A 15,667-nucleotide genomic window follows, 5' to 3' on the forward strand; every position below is an offset into this window, starting at 1 on the left:
ATGAACCCACCACCCCCCCACTTGTTTTTGAAGCCTATAAATACAGAAGAGGAAGATGGAGCTATCATCTCAGTTTTCACCTTTCATTTTGAGTAATTTTTATGTATTCTTCATAGCTTTGCTTTCTTTTCAATTAAGAATTAGTGTTCGAATAATTTCCCTTTCAATTTAATTAATTAAGTATTTTCACTTTCCAAATACAATCTTAACTTCATTCTTTATTGTAATATTTTGCAGCTTGGAATTCTTCAACCATTGATGTACTATTATTGAAGCTTTTGGAAGGTATTACTTTGAATCATTAATTCATCCTTAGATTGAACTTAAAAGACTAACTTCTATCTTTGCTTATATTAATTTCAATTCATGTTACTTAGTCATCTTTGATTGTTTGCCTTTAAGTTTCATATATTCATGCTTTTAGTTCTTCAACTTATATTGCACTCATCCCTTTAGGCTACTCTAGTTTAATTAATTCATCTATGATTCTTGGCGTGTTTGCAATGTACAATTTCAATATGAGTATGAGGAGTAGCTTGTTTTTGTTTGCTAGGCATTACCTCCATGTATGTAGTTTGAATTGCTTTCTTTACCTTTGGCTTGGTTGTGTTGTTTATGGTTTAAGATGGATTTTGCTATCATGTTGTGGTGTCGTTGAATTGAAGCGAGAGTCGATTCCTAACGATAATATATGCTTAAAAGTTAAGACATCTCTATGAGAATAGGTAGATGCTTTGATTGGAAATGTTGAATGTGTCATTCTTGTCTTAAATTATGCTTAACTCCATGAGAATAGGTAGTTGATTATGTTTACGAAGCTTTTGTTGCTCTCGAGAGAACAATAGTACTTATGATACATTCTTCCCCATAACAAAATATACATGACTTTAGGTTAATGTTTAGTAAACACTACTTTGGTGAGAAAGCGTAGTCTATGCCTCTTAGCTTATTGATCATTTTATCCTTGCTTTTAGTTCATTTTATCCTTATTTACTTTTATGCTTTTTTTCATTAAGTACTTTTAATTACTTGTTTTAATTATTTCTATCTCCAAACATCATATTATACGTTTTCGAACACACTTAATCGATCGAGAAATTATTAACTCTTTGTGGATTCGACCCATACTTGCCGACGTACTACTCTACACCGTGCACGTGTGGTATTACTATTGAAGGACGTAAAGTCCCGATCATCAACGACAATTTGCCTAAGGGTCATCGATCATGAGATTCTATATGTTATAGGAGTATGCCAAAAAGTTACAAGTTAAGAAGAGCCCATTTAATGTTTATTTCTTAACTTTTTTTAAAAAAATTTATTAATAAACTTTAGTAATTTATTTTCTTAGCTATTTTTAATAATTAAGAAATTATTCAACACCTCTTCCTATTAGAACAATATTTTTAAACAAAAATTCAATTAAATGCTATTTTAAAGAAGTAAAACTCAAGGAATATCTAAAACGACATCCTAACTTTTAAATTTTATAAAGTACTTATAAAATACACTTTTTAAAATTTTTAGTTCATATCAATTTTATCTACCAAGATTTCATCCCAAAAAAATCATTAGATATTATTTTTAAGTATTTTCTCAATGCAAAAGTTCATAAAGCTAACATACATGAAACTTAAAATAATATTTCACATAAAAAAATTCATATACATCTCTACATTATCATATTAATCAAAATTTCTATATTTATAACGTTTTTTTAGAGTTTCCTAAAATATTATTGTTTTGACGAAAATATCACTAAATATGACTTTAATATAACCATGTAAAGTTTAAAAGATTAAAATAAAATCATGTTGATCATGCTTTTTATATTATCAAGTAACCATAAATAAATATCATATAACGAGAGAGTTAAGAAAAATGTGTACCATTTTGCTCCAAAGGTGGTGCTATACCAAGTAAGAGAATAATAATTGTTGAAATACACGAAGATGGTCGAATGCAACAAGGGGGGGGTGAATTGTTGTGTATCTAGCTTTAGTTCGTTTTTCTTCTAATTTGCGGAATTTTAACAAACAAAATAAAGCTTAAACTTGAAAAGCAAAAGATAAAAAGGAGACAAAGATTTTACGTGGAAACCTTCTTGGCCTAATAAGAAGGAAAACCACGACCCCCCGGGATTTCAAAATTCTCACTATGTTTTAGGCAATCAAATATAATTACATAAAACAGTTTGCTTCACTTGAAGCTTCTCTACTCTAGGCCTAATTCTCTTTCTCTACTTTCTCCTTCTCTTTCTCTTCTCACGTTTCTCTTCTCTATTCCCTTAGACTTCTCATGAGTCTAATTACAACAAAACACTCAATAACCCTTACAAGGCCAATTCTCAAGAGGATAAAAATTAAAATAATTACTTAAGAAAAATATAATAAATTAATTGGCATTTAAAAACAGAAAATATTTTTCTTAAATGGTCTCCCTTTAATGGACATTCTTGGATGGATATTCGGTTTCAGCAAAGTTCTTCCAATTTATAGTGGGAACAACCAGCAGTTACCTTAGACACACCTCCCACTATCATCCACGTTCTCAAAACAAAAAGATAGTGGAATAGCCAAGAAATAAATGTCCGCCTGTTATTTGCTCAAAGAGAAAAACAGTTTCCTTAAGCTAAAAATAGCATAGGAATTAAAAACACCAGATCCTAAAAAAATAGGAGATCTTAATCTTAAGAAGAAAAAGTCTTAGGCTATTTTTAGATAACCTAAAAATAGTCTAGCCAATTAACTTACTAATTAATTTAAGCAACTAATTTAAGATTTAACCGTTTACATCAACTAAAAACAGAATAATAAAATAACTGCAATTTTCCAGTCGATGTTTTTCTCCAGACCTGCTACGTAGGAACGGCGTACTGTCTCCTGCTTCAACTTCTGTTAGATTGTTCATTTTAGGAACAGTAGACCGTTTGTCAACCTTTAACTTCCTAAGCAGTTATCTAACTTCTTGAATATTTTAAGACACGTACAACTTCCACGAACCAAGTCATAGGCTTCATCAACGATTTCAACAAAATCGGATATATACCTACAAAACAATCTCAAAAATATATTTGTTTATTTAAAAGTGAAGTCATCATTAAAACCTTAAGAGCCAACAAATTCCCCCTTTTTGATGATGACAAACTTTATAAACAAACTCAAGTAAACTAGAGTAAAACAAATTTCTCAGAGCATACTAGAGATTAAAGCAACTCCATATAACTTAGTAAATCAACTTGTTACAATATAATTTACCAAGCATACATAAACCAAATTACTCTATAAAAACATAATATCAAATTTGTTTAAGAACTTCAAAAATAATTAAACTAAAACAAACTAATATAAAATAGACTAAAACCAAAATGATTAAGTGTTTTCAAAAGAGACAAAGAAACAACTTTAAAACAATTAATCAAAATATCCATAAAAACTTAATATCAACACAGATGATCAGATTCTAAGCTATCATAAACACAGCACATTAACTTCCATAAAAAGCAATATAAATTAATCAAGATATGTACTGTGAGGTTTGAAGAAGCTGCAGGAACAAAATCAGGATTAGCACAATCATTACCTGGTGAAGACTGAGATGGTGGTGGTGTAAAGTGAATAGGTGATTGAAGTGGTGATGGAGTGTGATGTGGTGATGATGTGGTTGGCTTGGGAGAGGGAGGTTTATTGGATGTAGACTCAGGCATGGTCTCAAATGTGGTATCATCAACCATTTTAGCCTTACGTTTCGCGGCTAACCTCCTACTCTTCCTCTGAACAGATTTAGCCTTTCTCCTCAATGCTATCACAGTCTCTTCATCACTTGAATCATTACAGAGATTGTGATAAACATCTTCTCCTAAGACTCCCTCCTGTTCTGCTTCCCCCTTACTAGCTTCTCCATCTTGTTCCCCTTTTTCTTCTGTTTCAATATTATCAGTGGGAACAGGTCCTCGCTCTTTTTCCTCTTTTTCTTCCTGTTCTTCCTACCTCAATTTTTCTTCTTCTTTTTCAATCCCTTCTTCTTCAGAACCAACTTCAACTTCCTCCTCTAAATAATGTATTAACATCCCTTCATCAGTTAATTTTAAGTGCAAATTTTGTAAACACTTTGCACCTATCTTCATGTTGGGTCCCATTGGGAACTCCAACCCTTCCAAAGGGACATCAAATTTTTTGAAAATCCAGGTTAGCAATCCTCCATAACCAACAAAATTTTTCTTCTCAATACAATCAGACAAATGAGATATCATCAAAGATGGAAAATTTATCTTTATGTGATTAGCCATGCAGTAAATCAATGTAGCATCACGTAAACTTACTTCACTCCTTTTGGAGTTTCTTGGCAAAATAAATTTTCGTGCAATATTGTACAGTAATTTATGCAGAGGATTCAAAATGTTATGGCTTATTTTCCCTTTTCTTTGCTCAATCCCTAAAAATTTTAAAACCATTTTTTCATTTATCCCAGAAAATACTATTTTTGAACCAACGTAGTAAGTATCAAACCCAACATTAGGAACATTAAACCATTCCCCCAGCAATGCACTATTAAATTCTATTTTGATGTTCTTGACAGTACTAGAACACATCCCACAATCATTTGAGAAATTTGAAATAAATTCTCGCATAAGATTTGGAAAAATGGAATTGCAACTAAAATTTGACATCAAAACTTCCCATTCTTGATGTTGCAAAATGTCATGCAGTTGAGGAAAATGGGTAGATTCGTACCAGTATTTGTCGAGTCCGAAACCAACAGACATTTCTTTTGAGATTTCTTCAGCACTATTAGGGTCACTATGCTTCGAACGTTTGACTACTTTGGAGGATGAACCACTTGAAATCTTGCATTTGGTACTGGTAGGTTCAGTAGTATGTTTGGGTGATTCTTTTGTGGTTTCTGTGGTTGTGGGTGGTGCAGCATCCAGTAATGGTGGAGGATGAACCACTTTTAGAGGTTGTTGTTGGGTATGTGTACGGGATTTAGAGGTTTTCTTGCCTGATTTTGAAGATCTTGGGGTTTTCATTTTGAACTTTTGAAAAGGTTGAGAGAAAAGAAGGAGAACGGTTTCTTGAGGAAGAGGAAAATGTATAAGTATTATGATGTACGGTGACAGCTTTTGAAGGTTTTGAAATGACGGTTACCTTAAGTCCCATCTCATCAATGCCTTCATCTTTACTTGTGATTTGGAAGGATTATATGAAGAAATAAAAACTGTTTCCCATATTTTTTATTGATTTATGTTGATTATATATAAAAAATGAAGAACAAAATTATGAAATATTAAATTATAAAAAGAATGAATTATGATATTATAAAATATTATATGAAGAGAATAACGAACATACTGCTTTGGTCTGATCAACTTAACAACATACAAACGAGAAGACATTCATAGTACAAACTTTATTAAGTGTTTACCTGATCCATTCAATAATTGATTCTCAATCAAGATATTGAGGTTGATTCCTGACCTTTTTCATTCTCATGATGCTTCATTGGGAATTTCATGCAACCAACTTTAGTGGAGCTTGATCATACCAAGTTCCAATCTCATCTTTTCATATTGTTCCCTTGGAAGTGGTTTGGTCAGAATATCTGCAACTTGTTCATTTGTATTAACATTCTTTAATACAATATTTTTGTTTTCTACATTATCCTTAAGTAAATGATGTCTAATATGTATATGTTTAGCTCGTGAGTGATGCACTGGATCTTTAGATATACATATGGCACTGGTATTATCACAATAAATAGGAATGCATTCAATTTTAATACCAAAATCTCTTAGTTGCTGTTTTATCCAAAGCATTTGGGAACAGCAAGCTACTGCTGCTACGTATTCAGCTTCGACTGTGGATAATGCAATCGTGTTTTGTTTCTTGGAACTCCATGAAACTAAACATGAGCCAAGAAATTATACCATACCTGACGTGCTTTTTCTATTAACTAGATCACCTGCATAATCTGCATCACTGAAGCCTTTTAAATCATAAACATCACTTTTAGGATAAAATAGGGACAAGTCGTCTGTTCCCTTCAAATATCTTAAAATCCGTTTTACTGCTGTGAGATGTGATTCTTTGGGGTTGGACTGAAATCTAGCACATAAACCAACACTAAATGAAATATCAGGTCTACTTGCAGTTAGATATAATAAGGAACCTATCATGCCTCGATACATAGTTTGATCTACATTAGTTCCTTTTAGGTCTTCATCTAATCTAACATTTGTTGCCATGGGTGTATGGTTGGTTTTAGCGTTGTTTAGCCCATACTTCTTAGGAAGTTATTTTATGTATTTTTGTTGATGAATAAAAATACCATTTTCAGTTTGTTTAATTTGCAAACCAAGAAAGAAATTTAATTCTCCCATCATGCTCATTTCAAATTTTGTGCCCATAAGGTTCGCAAATTCTTTACATAACAAATCATTGGTCGCACCGAAAATAATATCGTCAACATAAACTACTAAAATATCATAACCTTTATTCTTAAAGAATAAGGTTTTGTCAATTTTTCCTCTTACAAAGTTATTTTGAATGAAAAACTTTGATAGTCTTTCATACCATTGCCTAGGAGCTTGCTTCAAGCCATATAAAGCTTTGTCAAGCTTGTAGACATGATCAGGACAAGAGGTGTTCTCAAAACCTGGGGGTTGTTCAACAAAAACTTCTTCATCAAGAAAACCATTTAAGAAAGCACATTTCACATTCATTTGATATAACTTAAAGTTCATAAATGCAGCAAAAGAAATTAAAATTCTAATAGCCTCTAACCTTGCTACCGGAGCAAATGTCTCGGTGTAATCAATACCTTCTTGTTGATTATACCCTTTGACCACGAGTCTTGCTTTGTTTCTTACAATTATTCCATGCTCATCTAGCTTATTCCGAAATACCCATTTTAAACCAATTACCTTCTTGTGTTTTGGTTTGGGTTCCAAGTGCCATACCTTATTTCTTTCAAATTCATTTAATTCATCTTGCATGGCTACTATCCATTCGGAATCCTTTAGAGCTTCTTCGTGATTTTTGGGTTCAAGTGATGATAGGAACGCAAAATGTGCACAAAAGTTTCTCAGTTGGGATCTGGTTTGTGTTCCCTTATTCATATCACTTATAATTAGATCAAGAGGATGATAACTTTGATATTTCCAAGGTTTGGGCACAAATTCTCTTGAGGGAACAGTAGCATGTTCTGGCTCAACATCTTGATTGGCATTTTGTTCAGCTACTGGATCATTTTGCTCATCTGCTGGAACAGCTGAATGGGAACAGTTTTCTGGTCCAGTTGTGCTGGCAGTTCCTGGACTTGGTCAGTTTCTTCTTCGTCTTCTTGTATTGGCTGTTCATCTGCTGTTTCTTGATCTTGCACCTTTATTTCTTCATCATCTTCTAAATTTGCAAGACCTATTTTGACATTGTTTATTTCCTGTTCACTTGTTGAAAAGTTAGTTTCATCAAAGATTATGTGAACGGATTCCTCCACGCACATTGTTCTCTTATTATAAACTCTGTAAGCTTTGCTATGTGATGAATAACCGAGAAATACTGCTTCATCACTTCTTTCATCAAATTTACCTATATTTCATTTTCCATTTACATGAACAAAGCATTTGCATCTAAACACACGAAAATAGGAAATATTTGGTTTAACACCTTTAAGCAGTTCATAGGGTGTTTTAGAAGTGATTGGTCTTATTAATACACGATTCAAAGTATAGCATGCAGTATTGACAACCTCGGCCCAAAAATTTCTAGGAAGACCACTAGCAATCAACATAGTCCTAGCCATTTCTTCTAGGGTTCTATTTTTCCTTTCTACCACTCCATTTTGTTGTGGTGTTCTAGGAGCGGAAAAATTGTGATTTATACCATGTTCATTACAATAATTCATAAAGTTTGAATTTTCAAATTCTTTGCCATGATTTGATCTTATGTGAACAATTAGATTATTGGTAGATTTTTGTATTTTGTTAGCAAAAGAAACAAACTCATCAAAAGCTTTGTGTTCTCATAGGTCCACATATCTTTTGCCATCAACTATGACAAACACATATCTTTTGCCACTACGGCTTTGTGTTCTCATAGGTCCACATAGATCCATATGAATTAATTCTAATGGTGTACAGGTAGTCACCAGATACTTTGATTTAAAGGATGACCGCACTTGTTTTCCTTTAGCACAAGGATCAAAAATTTCATTTTTGAGGAATTTTATTGCTGGTAATCCTCTTACTAGGTCTTTTGATCTTAAAGTGTTAATCAATGAATAGCTAGCATGACCTAGAAGCTTGTGCCAAAGTTGTGGGTCTTCTTCTATAACGCTTAAACACGTTAGACTGGTTTTGGGAACAGTGTCCAGGTCCACAACATAAGTGTTCCCTTTTCTGATTCCCTCAAGCACAGGGTCTCTTGTGTTGTTCCTAGAAATTATGCATCGTTCAGAAGTAAACTTAACAGAGTTACCTTTGTCACAAAATTGAGAAATACTTAATAGATTGTGTTTTAAATTCTCGACTAAAAATACATTGTCAATGGCATGGGAACTTGACCTTCCAACCTTTCCTTTGGCGATTATCTCACCCTTCGTATTATCACCGAAGGTTACAGTTCCCCCAACATATGCTTCAAGTGAGAGAAATTTAGATTTGTCACCCGTCATGTGCTTGGAACACCCACTATCGAGATACCATGAGTTGTTCCCCCTCACTTGAACCTGCACAGCAAATTAAGAGTTAGGTTTAGGAACCCAGTTATCCTTGGGTTCCTTGTCGATTATACATGAATCATATTTCTTGATCCATAATTGTTCGACTTGAATTTTATTTGCTATGTGGTGCTGTTCCCTTTTTATACAATGATATTTTGGGTGTCCAATTTTACCACAAAAGGAACAGATCTTACTACTAGGGAGATCAACATAGACCTTTTTCTTTTTATCGTTTTTAACATAACCTAGACCTTCCTTACTCTTTGGTTTAGCATTTAGAATCCATTTGGGAACTTCATTGATTTTCCCTTTTCCTTTTAAATTAAGTTGATCTTTTAGATACTTATTTTCTCTTTCACATGATTTTAATTTTAATTTCATTTCTTGAAATTCCGTCCCAAACACATGAGTGGATTTATCATTTTCATCCCATTTTAATCCTAGCAATTTGTTTTGATTTATTTCAATGTTAAGAATAATAAAATCCTGCTTTAATTTCTCCAATTGTTCTTTTAAAATGATATTATTATCTAACAAATCAAAAAATCTACTTTGCACATCGATCCTAAAGGTATTTAAGTATGAGATATGATCTTTACTTAAGTTAAGGTCTTTCTCAATTTGGAGACACTTAGCTGTTTTTTCTTCCAACTTCTCTTGTGTTTCCAAAAATAACTTAATTAATTTATCCTTACTTAAACTGAATAGATGTTTAGGAGAAGAACTAGAAGACATTACCTCTCTTTCCTTAGTCTCTTCATGAGATGCCATGAGACACAGATTTGCAGTTTCAGCTTCACTTTCAATGTCACCCCAAGCTGCAATCATTGCTTTACGAAAATCTGTTCTGAAGTTTTCCTTCTTTGGCATTCTTCTAGCTTCCCTTGTCTTCCCTTTGCCCTTCTCATTCTTCCATAGAGGGCAATCCTTGATGAAGTGATCAGTACTTCCACATTTGTGGCATTAAAAATTTGTCTTCATGTTAGTAGTTCCTCTTTCCTTATTATTTCTTTGGTTTCTATATCTGCTGTTCCTGAAGAATTTTTTGAATTTGCGTGCCAACATAGCAGCTTCCTCTTTACCAGCTTCTGATTCTTCACTATCATCAGCTTCTAGAGTCAGTCCTTTGTTTCGGGAACTATCCGCTGTTCCCAAATGAAGTTCGTGTGTCATGAGTGAACCAGCCAGCTCCTCCAAATTGAACTTGGTGAAATCTTTGGACTCCTGGATGGCTGTGACCTTAGCTCTCCAGCGCTCATCTTGTGGAAGACTTCTCAGTATTTTCCTGACTTGTTCATCAACTGGAATAATCTTGCCAAGAGAGACAAGTTCGTTTGTAATGTTGGTGAACCTGGTAAACATCTCTTTGATGTTTTCCTTAGGTTCCATAACAAACCTTTCATATTTGGACATTAGGAGGTCAATCTTTGATCGCTTCACTTCACTGGTACCTTCATGGGTAACTTCCAGCAGGTCCCAAATCTGCTTTTCGTTTTGCAACCCATGATACGATTATGTTCATTTGGCCTGAGACCACAGTGAAGCAGCTTGATAGCAAGTGAGTTCATCTCCATCTTTTGAAAGTCTTCCTTTTCATATTCAGTGATTGGTTTTGGAATAGATTCATTGTTGGAGTTGATTGTCGTCACTTCGAAATCTGCTAATTCAATTACTCTCCATACTTGGTAATTTTCGGCCTTTATAAAAATTTCCATCCTATTTTTTCAGTAGGTATAGAATTTCCCATCGAACATGGGTGGGCTTTGCGTAGAGTACCCTTCTTCCATGCGTTCGTTCATCTTCAACATCTTGCCAGGGAACAGGATACTTCTCTCAGTGTTTCCTAATTAAATGAGGAACAGAGCTCTGATACCAATTGTTGAAATACACGAAGATGGTCGAATACAACAGGGGGGGAGGGGGGAGGGGTGAATTGTTGTGTATCTATTTTTACTTAGTTTTTCTTCTAATTTGCGGAATTTTAACAAACAAAATAAAGCTTAAACATGAAAAGCAAAAGATAAAAAGTAGACAAAGATTTTACGTGGAAACCTTCTTGGCCTAATAAGAAGGAAAACCACGACCCCCCGGGATTTCAAAATTCTCACTATGTTTAGGCAATCAAATACAATTACATAAAACAGTTTGCTTCACTTGAAGCTTCTCTACTCTAGGCCTAATTCTCTTTCTCTACTTTCTCCTTCTCTTTCTCTTCTCACGTTTCTCTTCTCTATTCCCTTAGACTTCTCATGAGTCTAATTACAACAAAACACTCAATAACCCTTACAAGGCCAATTCTCAAGAGGATAAAAACTAAAATAATTACTTAAGAAAAATATAATAAATTAATTGGCATTTAAAAACAAAAAATATTTTTCTTAAATGATCTCCCTTTAATGGACACTCTTGGATGGATATTCGGTTTGAGCAAAGTTCCTCCTATTTATAGTGGGAACAACTAGCAGTTACCTTAGACACACCTCCCACTATCATCCACGTTCTCAAAACAAAAAGATAGTGGAATTGCTAAGAAATAAATGTCCGGCTGTTATTTGCTCAAAGAGAAAAACAGTTTCCTTAAGCTAAAAATAGCATAGGATTTAAAACACAAGATCCTAAAAAATAGGAGATCTTAATCTTAAGAAGAAAAAGTCTTAGGCTATTTTTAGATAACCTAAAAATAGTTTAGCCAATTAACTTACTAATTAATTTAAGCAACTAATTTAACATTTAACCGTTTACATCAACTAAAAATAGAATAATAAAATAACTGCAATTTTCCAGTCGATGTTTTTCTCCAGACCTGCTACGTAGGAACAGCGTACTGTCTCCAGCTTCAACTTCTGTTAGATTGTTCATTTTAGGAACAGTAGACCGTCTGTCAACCTTTAACTTCCTAAGCACTTATCTAACTTCTTGAATATTTTAAGACACGTACAACTTCCACGAACCAATTCATAGGCTTCATCAACGATTTGAACAAAATCGGATATAAACCTAGAAAACAATCTTTAAAATATGTTTGTTTATTTAAAAGTGATGTCATCATCAAAACCTTAAGAGCCAATAATAATAGGAAAATAAGAACTCAAAGAAAAAAGCTCAAAAAGAGAAAGTCTTCAAGGCTCCAAGCTTCAGAGAAGTAGATGTTCAATTACCCAAAAAAATGATATTCAAGCTCCAAAAGATAATACTTGACTTTTCAAAAGTTGATGATTATTGGCTTAAGAATTGATAAGATAAAGCACCATCGTCATTTGATTCTTCAACTAATAAAAAGGGTATAAAGTTAGTAAGATGCTAATGAAGTGAAGATATAAGAAAGAATGATAGAAAGATTTGATGATAGGGGTGCAAGTGATCTCATGGCTAGGAGGGTATTTATAAAGGGTTTTGGGCAACTTTTTAGTTCATAAGATTGTATGAAAAAGAGTGTTAGGAGTATAGAACAAGGTTAACTTGTGTAAGTGAATGTATAAGACTTGGAGTGTGTAAGTGAATGTGTAAAAGTTTGGAGTGTAGAAGAAGAATAACATATGTAAGGAAATTGTGATAGCTTGTGTAAGTGATGAACATCATGGATTGATGTAAAAAGAATTTTCGTTCATCAAATTTATATTCCAGTTTATATAAGTGAAATGTTTTAGAATAATAGAAAAGTTTGATTAATGTTTGATTATGAAAATATGATAGTTTACTTAGAAAATTTTGGTTAAAACTATACTTAAAGTTAGATACTATAGTTAATTTTTAGGTATAAAATAATAAAATAAAAGTTGTAAGGTTAAAATAATAAGTAGTAATATTAGTTTAAGGAAGAAAGTTACAACGTAACGTTTTACAAAACCATGAATATAATAAAAAAAATTTTACTTTTTGTAGTATAAAATAATAAAATAATATTTTAGTGCATATCAAGAAATTTAAGAATATTATATATATATATATATATATATATATATATATATATATATATATACATATACATATATATATATATATATATACATATATATATATATACATATATATATATATATATATATATATATATATATATATATATATATATACACACACACACACACACACACATATATATATATATATATATATATATATATATATATATATATATATACATATATATATATATATACATATATATATATATATATATATATATATATATATATATATATATATATATATATACATATATATATATATACATATATATATATATATATATATATATGTGTGTGTGTGTGTGTGTGTGTGTGTGTGTGTGTATGTGTGTGTATGTGTGTATGTGTGTATATATATATGTGTGTGTGTGTATATAAATATATATATATATCTATATATATATATGTGTGTGTACAACGATAATTTGCCTAAGGGTCCTCGTGAGATTCAACATGTTATAAGATTATGCCAAAAAGTTACAAGTTAAGAAGCGCCCATTTCATATTTATTTCTTGTTTAACTTTTTTTTTCAAATTTATTAGTTAACTTTTAACTTATTTTAAACGTTAGTAATATATTTTCTTAGATATTTTTAATAATTAGGAAATTATTCAACACCTCTTCCTATTAGAACAATATTTTTAAACAAAAATTCAACTAAATGCTATTTTAATGATGTAAAATTCAAGGAACATATCTAAAATGATATCCTAACTTTTAACTAATTAAATGCTAGTTTAATGAAGTAAAACTAAAGGAACATATCTAAAATGATATCCTAACTTTTAAATTTTATAAAGTACTTATAAAATACACTTTTTAAAATTTCTAGTTCACATCAATTTTATCTACCATCATTTCATCCCAAAAAAATCATTAGATATTATTTTTAAGTATTTTCTCAATGCAAAAGTATTTAAAGCTAACATAAATGAAACTTAAAATAATATTTCACATAAAAAAATCATATATATCTACATTATCATATTAATCAAAATTTCTATATTTATAACTTTTTTTTAGAGTGTCCAAAAGTATTATTATTTAGACAAAAATATCACTAAATTAGATATGACTTTAATATAATCATGTAAAGTTTAAATTATTAAAATAAAATCATGTTGATCATGCTTTTTATATTATCAAGTAACCATAACTAAATATCATATAACGAGTGTTGAGAAAATGTGTACCAATTTTTTCTTAGAAAAAGATACTATGTTGATTAAAAGTTACTATGACAATGTATAGCTACTGTCTTCTCTTTTGTAAGTTTGAAAAATCTTTGTTGCCAAGGTGAATGCTACTATGTTCTTAGAAAAAGATACTATGTTGTGATTAAAAGTTACTATGACATTGTATAGCTACTGTCTTTTTTTTGTAATATTGAAAATCTTTGTTGCCAAGGTGAATGCTACTATGTTCTTAAAAAAAGATACTATCTTGTGATTGAAAGTTACTATGACAATGTATAGCTGCTGTCTTCTCTTTTGTAAGTTTGAAAATCTTTGTTGCCAAGGTGAATGCTACTATGTTCTTAGAAAAAGATATTATGTTGTGATTAAAAGTTACTATGACAATGTATAGCTACTGTCTTCTTTTTTTAATTTTGGAAAAACTTTGTTGCAAAAGTGAATGCTACTATGTTCTTAGAAAAGGATACTATGTTATGATTAATGCTTACTATGACTATGTTTAGCTACTGTCTTCTTTTTTTAATTTCGGAAAAACTTTGGATTGTTATACAGGGACTCAAACTCCAAGATCTATTACACAAGTTACCCCAAATGGTTCAACACTGTGGATTCCTCATTGTGAGTTTGATAAGAAGCCATTTGTTGGTATGGCTTTTGAAAACTTAGAGAAAGCCTTAGATTTTTATGGTAAATATGCTGAAATTTGCGGTTTTGATATACGTTCATCTACTACCTACAAAAAAAAGGGTATTGTTTTTTGAAAATATTTTGTTTGTAGTAGGGAGGGTATCATAAAACCTAAACCTAAGAAAAGTGCAGATGTTGTTGCACGTTATAAGAGATCAACCAAAACAATTGGTTGTAAAGCTAGATTGATTTTGAAATATGACATAGCGAAGAGAACATACCATGTTTTAAAATTCGAAGAGGCGCACAATCATTGTCTAGTTAGCCCTACATCGCGTCAATTTTTATTGGGTAATAGGAAAATGACTTTTTTGCACAAAAATTTCATATATAAGAATGCACGTGTTAATATAGGACCGGTTAAATCCTTTAGATTGTTTAAGGAAAATGTCGGGGGTTATGAGAATGTGGGAGTGACAATGCAAGATTTTAAGAATTTCCATAGGGATTTGAAAACATATATTAAAGGAGATGATGGGAAGATGTTGATCGAGAATTTTATCAGAAAAAGAGATATTTACACGGGGTTTTATTTTGATTATGCTTTAGATGAGGAGGACCACATTTCACGTTTATTTTGGGCCGATGCGATAAGTAGAAAGAATTATTGTTTATTTGGAGAAATGGTTACTTTTAATTGTAATTATAACACCAATAAGTATAGCATGGTTTTAGCCCCTTTTACTAGTGTAGATCATCATAAGTCTTGTATTACATTTGGTATGGGTTTATTAGCTAAGGAAGATAGTGAATCTTTTGAGTGGTTATTTAGAACTTCTTTTACATTGTATGGGGGATTGTATGCCAACATATTTGATAACTGATCAATACCCTGCAATGAAAATTGCGATTAAAAATGTATTTCCACACATAATACACAAACTTTGCATGTGGCACATCATGAGTAAAGTGACTGATAAAGTTGGACCGGAATTGAACAAAAATGAAGATTTTTTGAAAGAATTAAATGGGTGTGTGTGGAATATTGATCAAGAAGAAAATGAATTTGAGGAAAAATGGGAGGGAATTATGACCAAATACAATCTTCAAACAGATAAATGGTTTACTAGTATATTTAGTATACGAGATCAATGGAT

General features: G+C 31.6%; 1 protein-coding gene across 1 annotated transcript; it reads left to right on the forward strand.

Moving 5' to 3' along the window:
• The first annotated feature begins 7,273 nt into the window (after window positions 1-7,273).
• LOC130824974 (protein FAR1-RELATED SEQUENCE 5-like) lies at window positions 7,274-15,394 on the forward strand. Its single transcript, XM_057689998.1, has 4 exons — window positions 7,274-7,307; window positions 10,192-10,276; window positions 14,436-14,501; window positions 14,665-15,394. The coding sequence occupies exons 1-4, from the start codon at window positions 7,274-7,276 to the stop codon at window positions 15,392-15,394; spliced, it is 915 nt and encodes a 304-aa protein (XP_057545981.1).
• Window positions 15,395-15,667: the final 273 nt, after the last annotated feature.

The sequence above is a fragment of the Amaranthus tricolor genome, chromosome 10, assembly GCF_026212465.1.
Source record: "Amaranthus tricolor cultivar Red isolate AtriRed21 chromosome 10, ASM2621246v1, whole genome shotgun sequence".
NCBI lineage: Eukaryota > Viridiplantae > Streptophyta > Magnoliopsida > Caryophyllales > Amaranthaceae > Amaranthus > Amaranthus tricolor.

Bases quoted from the DNA above. Each gene is read 5' to 3' on its own strand.
- LOC130824974 (XM_057689998.1), top strand. From the start codon at position 7,274: ATGGGAACAGTTTTCTGGTCCAGTTGTGCTGGCA. The intron at 7,308-10,191 runs GTTCCTGGACTT...AACTTCCAGCAG, and splicing joins CTGGTCCAGTTGTGCTGGCA to GTCCCAAATCTGCTTTTCGT. The intron at 14,502-14,664 runs GTGAGTTTGATA...TGTTTGTAGTAG, and splicing joins AACACTGTGGATTCCTCATT to GGAGGGTATCATAAAACCTA.